Source organism: Copadichromis virginalis, linkage group LG9, assembly GCF_057382275.1.
Source record: "Copadichromis virginalis isolate Kocher_CV1m ecotype Utaka linkage group LG9, C_Virginalis_male_GT1.1, whole genome shotgun sequence".
In the NCBI taxonomy this organism is placed as follows: domain Eukaryota; kingdom Metazoa; phylum Chordata; class Actinopteri; order Cichliformes; family Cichlidae; genus Copadichromis; species Copadichromis virginalis.
Window position 1 is genome coordinate 32,405,854 of NC_140626.1, and position 12,879 is coordinate 32,418,732.

At 39.0% G+C, this 12,879-nt stretch overlaps 2 protein-coding genes across 2 annotated transcripts; one reads left to right on the forward strand and one right to left on the reverse strand.

Annotated features, from left to right (window-relative positions):
• Positions 1-631: 631 nt before the first annotated feature.
• LOC146702276 (NACHT, LRR and PYD domains-containing protein 1a allele 5-like) lies at positions 632-2,416 on the reverse strand. The gene has a single exon (XM_085469230.1). The coding sequence runs from the start codon at positions 2,414-2,416 to the stop codon at positions 1,034-1,036; it is 1,383 nt and encodes a 460-aa protein (XP_085325356.1). The 3' UTR covers positions 632-1,033.
• A 4,302-nt stretch (positions 2,417-6,718) lies between these two features.
• Positions 6,719-11,059, forward strand: LOC146702277 (caspase recruitment domain-containing protein 8-like). Its single transcript, XM_085469231.1, has 2 exons — positions 6,719-6,861; positions 8,547-11,059. The coding sequence occupies exon 2, from the start codon at positions 8,631-8,633 to the stop codon at positions 10,617-10,619; it is 1,989 nt and encodes a 662-aa protein (XP_085325357.1). The 5' UTR covers positions 6,719-6,861; positions 8,547-8,630; the 3' UTR covers positions 10,620-11,059.
• The last annotated feature ends 1,820 nt before the right edge of the window (positions 11,060-12,879 follow it).

Consider the following 12,879-nt stretch of genomic DNA (forward strand, 5'->3'; position numbering starts at 1 on the left):
GCAGCATAATTCTATGTCCGAGTTTGTCTTTGCATAAGCAGTCCAGAGATGGCTCCGATACGCCCCAGATCGTTTGGGTGGCGCAGGACCACACCATCCATCCCCATCCCAGAGTAAAAATTACAAACTTCTGTGAAACATATAAATGTAAATAGGAAACTGTCTTTTAATAAAGTATTTAGCAAACGAAACATGTCTATTGACCTTTTATTGTTTAGTTTTTTTTCTCTGTTACATCACATGCAATGCTTTCTTATTTTAGGATATTAATATTGACATGATACATTGTGAGACATTTTTTTATAAAGGGTGTCCAATTTGAGGAATAAGTACAATTATGTGTTTAGGTGGTTGAAGTATTGATGGAAACATGCAGTAGTTTAGTATTGGTTAAAATACCTATAAAGAAAGGTAGATTTCCAGTCATGATTTAACTGTTGTTTTAATAAAAAGCAACTGTGCGAAAGAGGTGGAAAATCAACACCATAGCTCAACAGTGTTTCAATATCAGAATCTGACATTGTTTTAATGTCAACAGTATTAGAAAATATAACGTCGAATCAATGTCAGGTTTCAACATTGATTCAATATCAAAACCTGACGTTGTTTCAACGTTAAAAAAGGGTGCAAGAGTGACGTTAGGTCAACGTCACACTTCAACATTGATTCAATGACATCGCCTGATATTGACTCAACATTGTTTCAATGTTTCCTTGCTATCTGGGTGGTCTATGTGTACGTATCATAAACAGGAGCCTTCACAAAACAAACAAAACAAAGAAACAAAAATCCCCAAGAGGATTCACCACAAGGTACAAATCAGATTTCAGTCTGAAGATAAAGGTCTGGATTAAACTTTGCTTAAAGATCAAAAAAAGCTGCATTAGTCCTATTTGGACAAATTAAACTAAAATCAACCTCCAACACAATGATGCATGGGCGACACTGGATCACTCGTGGTTATTGATGTTGTAGCTGAAGCCTGAAAGACTCAATCAGATCTAGGCAAACATAACAAAATTTGCCAGATACATCAAATCAAAAAAAGATTTCTGTGGAGGAAGGCGTCAAGCTCACGCAGAAACTCAATCATCTGTGAACTGGCAGCTTCACCTTTCCTTCTCACAGTGTCGATAACAAAACGAGCTCTATCGCTCCTGGTTTGCATTGCGTCTGCTTCCTCCCTGTCACCATCAACCATCAACCCTTTCTCCAGGAGTTTGTCCATCAGACTGCTGAGAACAGGTCCTGATATCCTATCAATGAATGAGCTCCTTACATTTAAAAGCCTCTTTTTTGGAGAAGCAGCCATGTCTCTAACTCTGTTGGGCAAAAGACAAACCTCTCTTTCCCAGATACAGCTGGCGCTACCCTGGTGTGTCACACTCAGGTTAATATCTGTAATGATTGTTTTTAAAATCACCTGGAAGGTTGTGATGGAGTAGTTATGCTCCTCATTAAACTCTGCCTCATTTGGTTGAACTACAATCAGGTCATCGTCATGAACAGTGGACAGAGTGTAAACCTGCTTTGGATACAGAATACATTTTGAGGGTACATCTATGTACATCTCTTCACCAACTAATTCCCTCCTCTTGTTTTTAACATCATGGATCATGATGTTCCTTGGCAACAACAATACATTGAGGAAGGATCTGAGATTAAGTTCTTCTGGAGGTTTGTAGAAGAGCAGAACCAAAGCTTGGACTGGTTCAGGGGGAGAGTCTTCATCCTTCACATTACCAAAACCAGAAAACCCTGTGATGTTTATAACAACATGAGTTTCTGTTATCTGATGAGGGGGGATGAACTCAATGCCTTCATCCTTCACATGAGCGACCTGCAAGAACTGACCTCCACCTGTGGAGATGAGCTCACAGTGTGGGAGATGAAGCTGACACACAGACTGCTGCTGACATTTGATGTCAAACAGGGGTCCTGCAGGCTTCTTGTGGTGTTGGGCCAGCAGCCTCCTGTTCCAAGGGACAGTCCTGTAAACCACGTCTCCTTCTGCCTTCATGTCAAACACCAGGCCGGTCACACTGCACTGGTACAGGCCTGCACTGGAGCACTGGAACAGGTAGGTTTCATCATCAGACTCATCAGCAGTGATGATAGGTGTAAACTCTTCAAAGCAGCTTTGTGGCTTCATGTCAGGTGAACAGGTTGCTTGTGTTAAATCCGTCCTTCGTTGTGTTGTGGTCAGTGACTGACGCCGATCTTTGTTCTGGATCATTGCATTATATGTAATAGCACCAGTATGTTTGATTCCTTCTAGGCTTCCCTGCCCATTAACACTCTGACTGTTAGATTGTGTGTTCATTGGTACAGAAGTCTGTCCATTAAGCTTTTTCTTTTTCTTCAGTGGTGCGTCTCCTGCATTAACGCAGTGTGGATGTTTCTGTCTGAGTTTCATCCTGTCTTGTTTGCATCTGTGAAACATTAAAAATAAACTCTTCATTGCAACACTTTTCACTCTCAACTCTTATAAAACATGTTGAAACAGTGTGATCTCAGATTTGTTTTAAAAGAGATCATGACAGAAATGATTTAAAACTCTGTGTGCTGCTAGTTTGTTCTCAGCATATGTAACTTTTTTAAATAAAGGAATTTGGCAAATAATAATAATAATCACAAGATTATTATAAGTTAAACGCTTTCAGCAAAAATTAAATGCATAGTATTCACACAAGTGCAATTAATAGGTCTGTTTTCTATCTAGGCTGGGGACTAGCAGTGCTGTATTGCATTTCTAATTTGACCTTTTCTTATGAAAACTGACATCAGAATAAACTGGATAAACTATGTAAACTTATCTAGTTTTACATAAACCTACATGCATTAAAGACAGAAAAAAAGAGATCTCACCTACCCAGTAACTTGTCCATCGTTTTCTTATAACTGAATCTTTTAGACAGGTTGTCATGTCTTTTTATTCCAATCTGTCGTGTGACTCCTTCCTCTTTCCCAGCCGACTGTGATGTCATTTAGGGGTTTCATAAGTGGCAGCCTACCACAGTGATTAAGTGTGCAAAACTAAATAACTGCCAATAAGTGCAGAGATTTTAAAATGTGATTTTCAGCTGATGGTGTTTAGACAATGACCAGGGGTTCGAAAGCATCTCTAACGTGACAGGTGCTTATACAATATGATGGCTAAATCCACAAAAAGCAGTAAACCTTAGAACCATCCACAGCAGGTCATCTGATCACAGTCTGTGTGCTCAGAAAATCTACTACCGAGTGATTCCAGCAGCTGGAATCGAACTTGGGGTTCTCCCACGAGTCCAAGCACTCAAATAATCTACAATAATGTCCCTGTAATGGACCGATGACGGCAGCAATGTTATATTACACATTTCTCTCATAAGGGAATCTGATATAGCTTCTCTATAATTGCTCATTAAAAACTGAAACTTTTTTTAAAGGACTTTATTATTAAGACTTTGTTAAAGATCTTACAGAGAAAGGTGTCATAGGTCATAGATAAGACAGGTGTAGCTGGTAAACTTTAAGTGGAGAATGAGTGTCTCATCTTGTTTGCATGAAACTCACTACGATCAGCATCTTTCAGCATCTGTTGATTGTTTCTGGGGCTCAAAGCTAAGTGCATTGCACACGCAGGGTCCTGCAGGACGTCGTTCTGCTTCTCTGATATTTATTTAGTTGGATGATCGAATGGAGAACACAAGAAGATTAAAGGTGGAGGAAAGAGGGAGAGACTTCAAAGAACAACGGTGCTGCACCCTGGAAAACAATAATTTCAAATGTACAGTTCAAAAACAAAAACTTTTATTTGCATTTAGATTTTTCTTCTTTTTGATTAACATCTGAGTTTTAAACAAACAAGTGTTTATGTTGTGGTTATTTGTGGCCTGAACATTTCTTTACTTATTTAAACCACGTCCTCTTTTTTGAGGCGATGCCATTTACCCATTTGTGGTGCAGACAGTGTCAGCGTTTGGGAATCCCTGATGAACAGACCACACATGTATACATTGTCACGCAGAAGTACAGACTGTCACCCGCAAAACTTTAAGTAACTCGAGAATGAGCGTCGTGTGATGTTTGCGTGCAGGATGAACCAGAATAAACAGGACAATCGACTGTTGAGGGAGTAGCAGCAGCTGCTGTTTGCTTAGTTGGCACATAACATTGAATAAATGATAGCCTTAAACTTTGCTACGGTACTTTTAGAATGACATGCATTCACCGTTGCTCTTCCTAAAACGCTGACTGTGGAAATCTCAGTGTTAAAGCTACATTGTTCTAACCTGCGATTCCATCAGACGAAAGCTTATCTGTACGACACAAAACACAAGTCACACACAGACTTGGTCTACTACCAAACCTAATAAAAGGTCACCTATATTGATATGTATAAACAATAAATTTGTGAGTATTATGTTGCTTCTAAGAACTGATATTTTTCCTGATGTTTTTTGGGTGAATACAGAAACTTCTGATGCTCTTAAAAGCATTAGACACCATCCACCCACTGACGTCTGAGGGATCTTGCCTCTCACTAATCCAGGTGATGCTATTTTTTTTACAAATTCGATTGGTCCCTGGGCATTTATACGGATCTCTTATTTTGACCATAGGTTACCATGGCAATGTATCCCAGAAAAAACTGAACCACCTTCATAAACATAAAACTCAGGACTGGAGCTCAAGTTAAATCAATAAGGCCTCAATACTGCTTTGTTGGACAGGGATTTAGTGAAGGTGATCAGGACTGACTGCCAGCTACCAAAACCCTGACATGTAATTCTGAGCTTTCCAAGACATTTTGGATTAATTTAGGTTAATTTAATCAAAAACCCGGAAAAAGTGAAAAGCAAGAAAGCAGGAACTGCATTTGTTGTTACATAATTACTGGAGCAGTCAGACAGCTCAGCGTTTGTTTTTATACATTACTTTTTGTTTCACTTTCTTTAACTATAAATCTCTGCCCACTTCTAATCTATGCTTTTTGAAAGCAGCATGTTCCTTTGTTAGAAGCAAAATAGTTTGCAAAGGATTTAAATGAGATTTGAAAGTTTATTAAACAAAAAAGTAAAAAACAATAAATCGAATTAAACTAAAAGGGTGAGATACTTGTGACGTGTACAGGTCGGCCACGCCGAACATTTTTCGAACATTCAGAGAGGTTTCGGGCGCTGATTGTCACGCACGGGTGTAAAAATGAAAGTAGAGACTGTGGCTCTGTCCAGGTCAGGAGCGAAGCTGAAAAGCAGGTCGGACATCGCCTGCTTCGTGTGTCTTGATCGTGGATTTGTAAAACCTGATGTTTCCATACTGAGGTTTTTACTGATGCGCCAAAACATACCTTCGAAAATGTAGTCACAGGTTTTTCAGCTGTAGTCCTAAACCAGGACTAACAATAACAATATTAGATTAAATGTGTGAAAACACAGGTGAGAGTGAATCATTTACCGGAAATTAAAAAAAATAAATGAGAGGGAGAGAGAAAGAGAGAGAGAGAGAGGCAAGGCAAGTTTATTTGTATAGCACAATTCAACAACAAGGTGATTCAAAGTGCTTTACAGAGACATTAGAAACAAAAACAAATAAAAAGCATGATTTAAAATTGATTAAAACAAGCAAACAAACAAGAAAGCAGGAACTGCATTTGTTGTTACATAATTACCGGAGCGGTCAGACAGCGTTTGTTTTTATACATTACTTTTTGTTTCACTTTCTTTAACTATAAATCTCTGCCCACTTCTAATCTATGCTTTTTGAAAGCAGCATGTTCCTTTGTTAGAAGCAAAATAGTTTGCAAAGGATTTAAATGAGATTTGAAAGTTTATTAAACAAAAAAGCAAAAAACAATAAATCGAATTAAACTAAAAGGGTGAGATACTGGTGACGTGTACAGGTCGGCCCCGCCGAACATTTTTCAAACATTCAGAGAGGTTTTGGGCGCTGATTGTCACGCACGGGTGTAAAAATGAAAGTAGAGACTGTGGCTCTGTCCAGGTCAGGAGCGAAGCTGAAAAGCAGGTCGGACATCGCCTGCTTCGTGTGTCTTGATCGTGGATTTGTAAAACCTGATGTTTCCATACTGATGTTTTTACTGATGCGCCAAAACATACCTTCGAAAATGTAGTCACAGGTTTTTCAGCTGTAGTCCTAAACCAGGACTAACAATAACAATATTAGATTAAATGTGTGAAAACACAGGTGAGAGTGAATCATTTACCGGAAATTAAAAAAAATAAATGAGAGGGAGAGAGAGGCAAGGCAAGTTTATTTGTATAGCACAATTCAACAACAAGGTGATTCAAAGTGCTTTACAGAGACATTAGAAACAAAAACAAATAAAAAGCATGATTTAAAATTGATTAAAACAAGCAAACAAACAAAAAAGCAGGAACTGCATTTGTTGTTACATAATTACTGGAGCAGTCAGACAGCTCAGCGTTTGTTTTTATACATTACTTTTTGTTTCACTTTCTTTAACTATAAATCTCTGCCCACTTCTAATCTATGCTTTTTGAAAGCAGCATGTTCCTTTCTTACAAGCAAAATAGTTTAGATTGGATTTAAATTAGATTTGAAAGTTTATTAAACACAAAGCAAAAAACAATAAATCGAAATAAACTAAAAGGGTGAGATACTGGTGACGTGTACAGGTCGGCCCCGCCCTGCTGGACTTTGAAATGAACAAAAACATTTCTAATAGCTGAGGTGTACATGGGATCAAGGTCGATAGGTGGTAAAGTGATTTTAAGCCATTTTCGTTTATATATTCTTAAAACTTACTGGTCGAAGGTAAAGTCAGATCTTGGCAGGTGCAGTCGGTGGATCACACCGAAAAAGGAAATCAAGACTGAAACGTTAAGGAAGCTTCAGGTAATGTAGAATGTGAACATTTGGGTTATCTGCAGAGAAACATTTTAAAACATTTGTAGAGAACATTTTAAAAATATGAAAGTTAAGAAAAGAAGAGCTTACAGAAACAAATTCTTTCTAACAAACTTTTTAGAACTCCCGTTTGCACCCCGGCGTCAGCGGGCCGTGTTTGTCTGTAACAATTAACATTTCTCTGTTAATTAAAGTGGCGTTTATTTTTATTTTTATTTTTATTTTTATTTTTAGTTGTGGCATGAACATTTTTGTACAGAGGGCACATCCAGAGAGATTTCGGGCCCTGATTGTCACGTACGAGTGTAAAAACGTGGCTCTGTCCAGATCAGGAGCGAAGCTGAAATGCAGGTCGGACATCCTCGGTCTGTTAAACACACTCAGGCTGTTTACAGCGTTGCGTCCTGTTCCAGTTTCACTGAATATGCGCATATTTCTTTTTGCATACTTTTGGATCAAGCTGGAATATAATCATCCAAACAACCGAGATAACTTTGTATCGCTCGCTTAAAAAACAAAAACAAAGAAAAATAATTAATTGCTTCGTGTTTCTTGATTATGGATTTGTAAAAACTGATGTCAACAGTAGTTCTCTACAGGAGTAAAATAACAACATCAGTTTAAATGTGTGAAAACACATGAGCCGGAAAAGAAAAATAAATAAGAGAGAGACAAATAAGCTACTTGGCTCAAATAGGACAATATATTCATTGCACTTATTCAATAAAATTCAATGATTAAATAATAAAACTATTAACGAAAAATGAAAATATAGTTTAAGCTGAAATGTCCGAGTGAAACACATCTTGTTCATTGGTTTATGTTATGTTAAATTCTTTCTTGCCTTTTTCTTTTAACGTCACTTAATCAGGCTCTGATGCGTTCTGACACTTTTGTGTTCTTTTTACTTCCTGTATAAGCACCAGCTGGTGTGTGGGGAAAACGTGTGCTCATATTTTTTGTCTGGTCACAAGTGTTGGTGACAAAGTGGAGTGACTTCAGTGTACTGCTGTGTAGCCTTTGTAAGTAACTTCTCTCTCACTGAACATTTTTTTTCCAGCCAGGTACTTTCATGTGATGCAGCCTCCATGCTGTGCAGAGCCCTACAGATGTTATATGATATTATAATATTTGTATACATTTGTTTAATTAACGAACTCGAATGAACTCTGCTGGAGTAAAAGATGATTATTTAAGACCTTGTATGTGAGGAGCAGGATTTTGAATTCAATTTTGGATTGTTTTATTTATTCAATTCTGTGTTATTTACAGCAATTCCAAATCTTAACCACACAGGTCCACTACAAACCATCTCAAATCAGCATTTTCAATCCGGGATTGCATCTTGTCTACATTAGACAAGATGCCCCTCCCTGAGCCTGGTTCTGCCGGAGGTTTCTTCCTGTTAAAAGGGAGTTTTTCGTCCCCACTGTCACCAAAGTGCTGCTCATAAGGGGTCTTATGATTGTTGAGTTTTTCTCTGTATGTATTATTGTAGGGTCTACTTTACAATATAAAGTGCGTTGAGGCGACTGTTGTTGTGATTTTGCACTCTATAAATAAAATTGAATTGAATGTGTAGGCGTAAATAATGATTTGTATTTATTCTGTATACACACCAGCTACTGAATGATTCTTACAGAATAAAACAAAGTCTACAATTGGTTTTCCAGGTTCAAGAAAGTGACGGATACCATCAGAGCCAAAAAGAAGACTGAAGCAGCTTCTTTAAACAAGAGACATTTAAAGAAGAAAAGATGAAGTGTTTATTTAAGAACAGACACTTAAAGGACAAAAAGAGAGAAATCACTAAAGTTAGAGATGATCCAATAAGTGAAGGAAAAACAGAAGAAGACACAAATTATGCATTTAAGTCACATGATGAAGAAGGTGAGGAGGATGTAAGAGCAGGTTGGTGCTTCTTTCTCAGAAGGCTCTCCTGTAGGACATACTGCATCAGTGATGAAAACATCAGAACAGAGCTGAACACAGACGACGACAATGATGATGATGGTGTCTGCTACAGGAGTACTTCACTACCTAAAGAAAAAAAGATTTCAGCTTATAAACATCGATTCAAGATTTTACATTTTAAGTTGAAGAAGTCAGACAGAAAGGAGAACCGTAAACCTTTAAGCCACAATCCTTCCCCATCACCGGAGCCGTCAATTGTTTATGAGGAGCTCAAAGTGGAAGACAGTGATTTTAGACAGTTTCATTTGTCTGGCGCTCTTACTGTTGTTTTGCATGAGATGGAAGATTCGCAAGAGGAACAAAACACATCTCACCAGTATACTGAAGGTAAATGTGGTGAAATTAAGTTTGGCTCCACAAACCTGATGGGCAAGACTTCATCACCCTGTAAATCCACTGGGTTGCCTAAACACATAAGTGAAGGAACAATTAAAGAAGATGGTTGCAGAGTTTCTTCTCCATGGATAAAAAACAAGTCAAGAGAAACGGATCCTCCTGTCATGACTAAGAACATGTCATCAACCAATACGCTTTCACACAGTTCTCGTGTACATTTCTCCTCCACAGATTCCTGCTGCTTGACTCGTTCTCACAGCCTGTCTTCACTGACCAAAACACCAATCAAGAACTTGATGCAAGCAGCAAGCTCACCTGACATGAGGTTAAAGGGGTTTACACCTGGCATTACTGCTGATGAGTTTGATGATGAAACCTACCTGTTCCAGTGCTCCTGTGCAGGCCTGTACCAGTGCAGTGTGACCGGCCTGGTGTTTGTCATGCAGGCAGAAGGAGACGTGGTTTACAGGACTGTCCCTTGGAACAAGAGGCTGCTGGCCCAACACCACAAGAAGCCTGCAGGACCCCTGTTTGACATCAAATGTCAGCAGCAGTCTGTGTGTCAGCTTCATCTCCCACACTGTGAGCTCATCTCCACAGGTGGAGGTCAGTTCTTGCAGGTCGCTCATGTGAATGATGAGGGTATCGAGTTTATTAACCCCCACAAGATAACAGAAAGTCATGCTTTTATAAACATCACAGGGTTTTCTGGTTATGGTAATGTGAAGGATGAAGACTCTCCCCCTGACCCAGTCCAAGCTTTGGTTCTGCTCTTCTACAAACCCCCAGTTGATCCTGATCTCAGATCTGTCCTCAGTGTGTTCATGCTGCCACGAAATATTGTGTTCAGCAAAATTCTGCGTAACAGGAAGACGTCAGACAAAACTGAGAGATACATAGAGACATCATCTCACTGTAAACTGCACCCAAAGCAGGTTTACACTCTGGTCACTGATCCTGAGCATGACCTGATTAAAGTTCAACCCAAAGAAGCTGATTTTGATGAGGAGCACCATGAAAGCTACTTCCCATCATTTCAGGTAGTCTTAAAAAAAATCCTCACGGATATTAACCTGAGTCTGGGAGACAAGAGCAGCTCCAGCTGTGTTTGGGAAAGAGAGGTTTGTCTGTTGCCCAGCGGAGGGAAAACTGATACTTTGGACACTGATCCAATAAAGAGACTATCAGCTCTACGTAGCTGCTTCATCAAAAGTATATCAGGACCTGTTCTCAGCAGTCTGATGGACAAACTGCTGGATGAAAAGGTCCTAACTGATGCTGAGATGGAGGAAGCAGACGTCATACAAAACAGAAGTGACAGAGCTCGCTTTGTTATCGACACTGTGAGGAAGAAAGGTGAAGCTGCCAGTTCACAGATGATTGAGTTTCTGTGTGAGCTTGACCCCTTCCTCTGTGAATATCTTGGGTTAGTCTGACGCATCCATGTGAACAGACAGTAAGAATAATTACATTTATGACGCATTTCTCTAGTGTGTGTCATGCAACCTTTTTTTAAATTATTTTTATTACCATTGTCTGAATGGATTTTAATGTAACTTAAAGTATGAAACTCTAACAGCTTGTGAACTGATTTCAGTACTTTTTCATGAATAGTTATTATTAATTATTATTACATGCATACAGATGAATCCATACAGAAGTATCTGTATGGATATGTCTCATGTATATGTGTTTCTGAATTTTTCATGAAGACAAACAGCAGCATGTTGCTTTGTCTTTAATTATTTGCTTTTATTTTTTTGTATATACAGAGCTGTTTAAAACATAAGGATTTTTTTTTATGATTGAATGTGAATCAGTTTTTTCTGTCAGGTATTTATTTAACCATGAGTTTTCTTGTACTTTTCATTGTGGACTAATTTCTACGGTTTTTTTCTTTGTTTGAAAAATCTAAAAGATGCAATGTCTCATCTTATTTTTTCTCCAGAGTTCCTCGGTGCATTTCTGCAGCTCTGATAAAACAGTGATGCCAAATGTGACTTATGAATATATAAACAGCTCTATGAAAATTATGCACCCACTACTGCCGTGTTCAATTTGTCATTCATTTTTATTTATTCAACCTTAAAACCTTGCACAAACCCCTTTTTAAATCTTATATAATCAACTTGTAATTCAATTTTTTGTGCTTTATATCATATCATATAGATGCTCTATCAGCTTGACTGCGAAAACTTTGAGCGCTCACTGCTCACATTTAAATTTCGGTAATGACACAGGCTCTGCTTACCTTCATTTTGAAGGCCTTCTGTGAGCGTGAGTTGTCTGCAGTTCTGGTATCTGACAGCAAATCTGTGAGGAGCCTTTCCAATTCTTCTTTCTCCCTCTTGCAGCCAAAAAACTCACACAGGGAGACCAATTTGTCAAGCCCCGGGACGTTGGGCTAGCGATTTTTTCAGTCGGGCTACCAAAATCTATCTCTTCCCTGCCCGTCGGGCTGTCATAGGAAGGAAAAATATATGTCAATGCTTTTGCATTCTTTCGGAAATGTAGCTGGGTAATTATGTCATTGGCATCGGTGAGCCACTGTCAATATGTGACATATTGAAATCGCGTTTGAATTTGCGCTTGGTTTTTGCTTTCACTTTGCAATTGTGCGAACTGTGTATAGAGAGCGACAGCACTGATTGGTGAGTGATGATAATTTGCGCACCAATTCCTCTGACATCGTCTTATTAATCGTTAGCTTACTATGCAAACATGACAAGTGAAATCTCCCACAGCTTAAACATGTGAGAGGTTGATCACGCAGAGAATCGCTGAGCTTATGTGAGTGCGCGTGTAAAAGCAGCAGGATATATATTTTAGTTCTGCTGAGCCAAACAAGACAGGTCAGGGTGAAGAAGTGACAGCCAAAGAAAAGCTTACCACAAAACGGAGAAGTTATGACAAATCAGACTATGAGGCAAAAAGAAAGTGCAGCTTTATGGTTTCATGGACAAAATAATTTCTGTGGCTGCAATATGACGAGCTAAATAACCAGGGCTGCACATAAGTGGTCCGCAGGTGCGCATTCGCTGTCAAAATAAAAAACGCGCACAAGATATGAAGTTGCAACAACGTGTTTGCGTACATAAGATTTTCAGGAGGAGGACAGACATTTGTTTAGAACTCTTAAAGATGTCGAAGAAGCTCCTTTAAGCAATTACTGTGATGTTCCTCCACCTCCAAAGAAATGTCAGAAGTCCGAACCACAAAAGAAGCGCGTATTCTCGGAAAAGTAGTTGCAGGAGGTGAGCTGGCTTCAAACAAATGATGAACGCACAGAGATGTGGTGCAGAATGTGCCGTGAAAATTTAATAAATGACAAATTAAAAAGGCATGAACATTTTTTTTGTATCGAAAAAATATCGAACCGTGAATTTTGTGTATCGTTGCACCCCTAATATATATATATATATATATATATATATATATATATATATAAAAACACCCAGCACGCCCCTGCGGGCGGTTTATCCTTCAAGCTCGGGTCCTCTACCAGAGGCCTGGGAGCTTGAGGGTCCTGCGCAGTATCTTAGCTGTTCCCAGGACTGCGCTCTTCTGGACAGAGATCTCCGATGTTATTCCTGGGATCTGCTGGAGCCACTCGCCTAGCTTGGGAGTCACTGCACCTAGTGCTCCGATTACCACGGGGACCACCATTACCTTCACCCTCCACATCCTCTCGAGCTC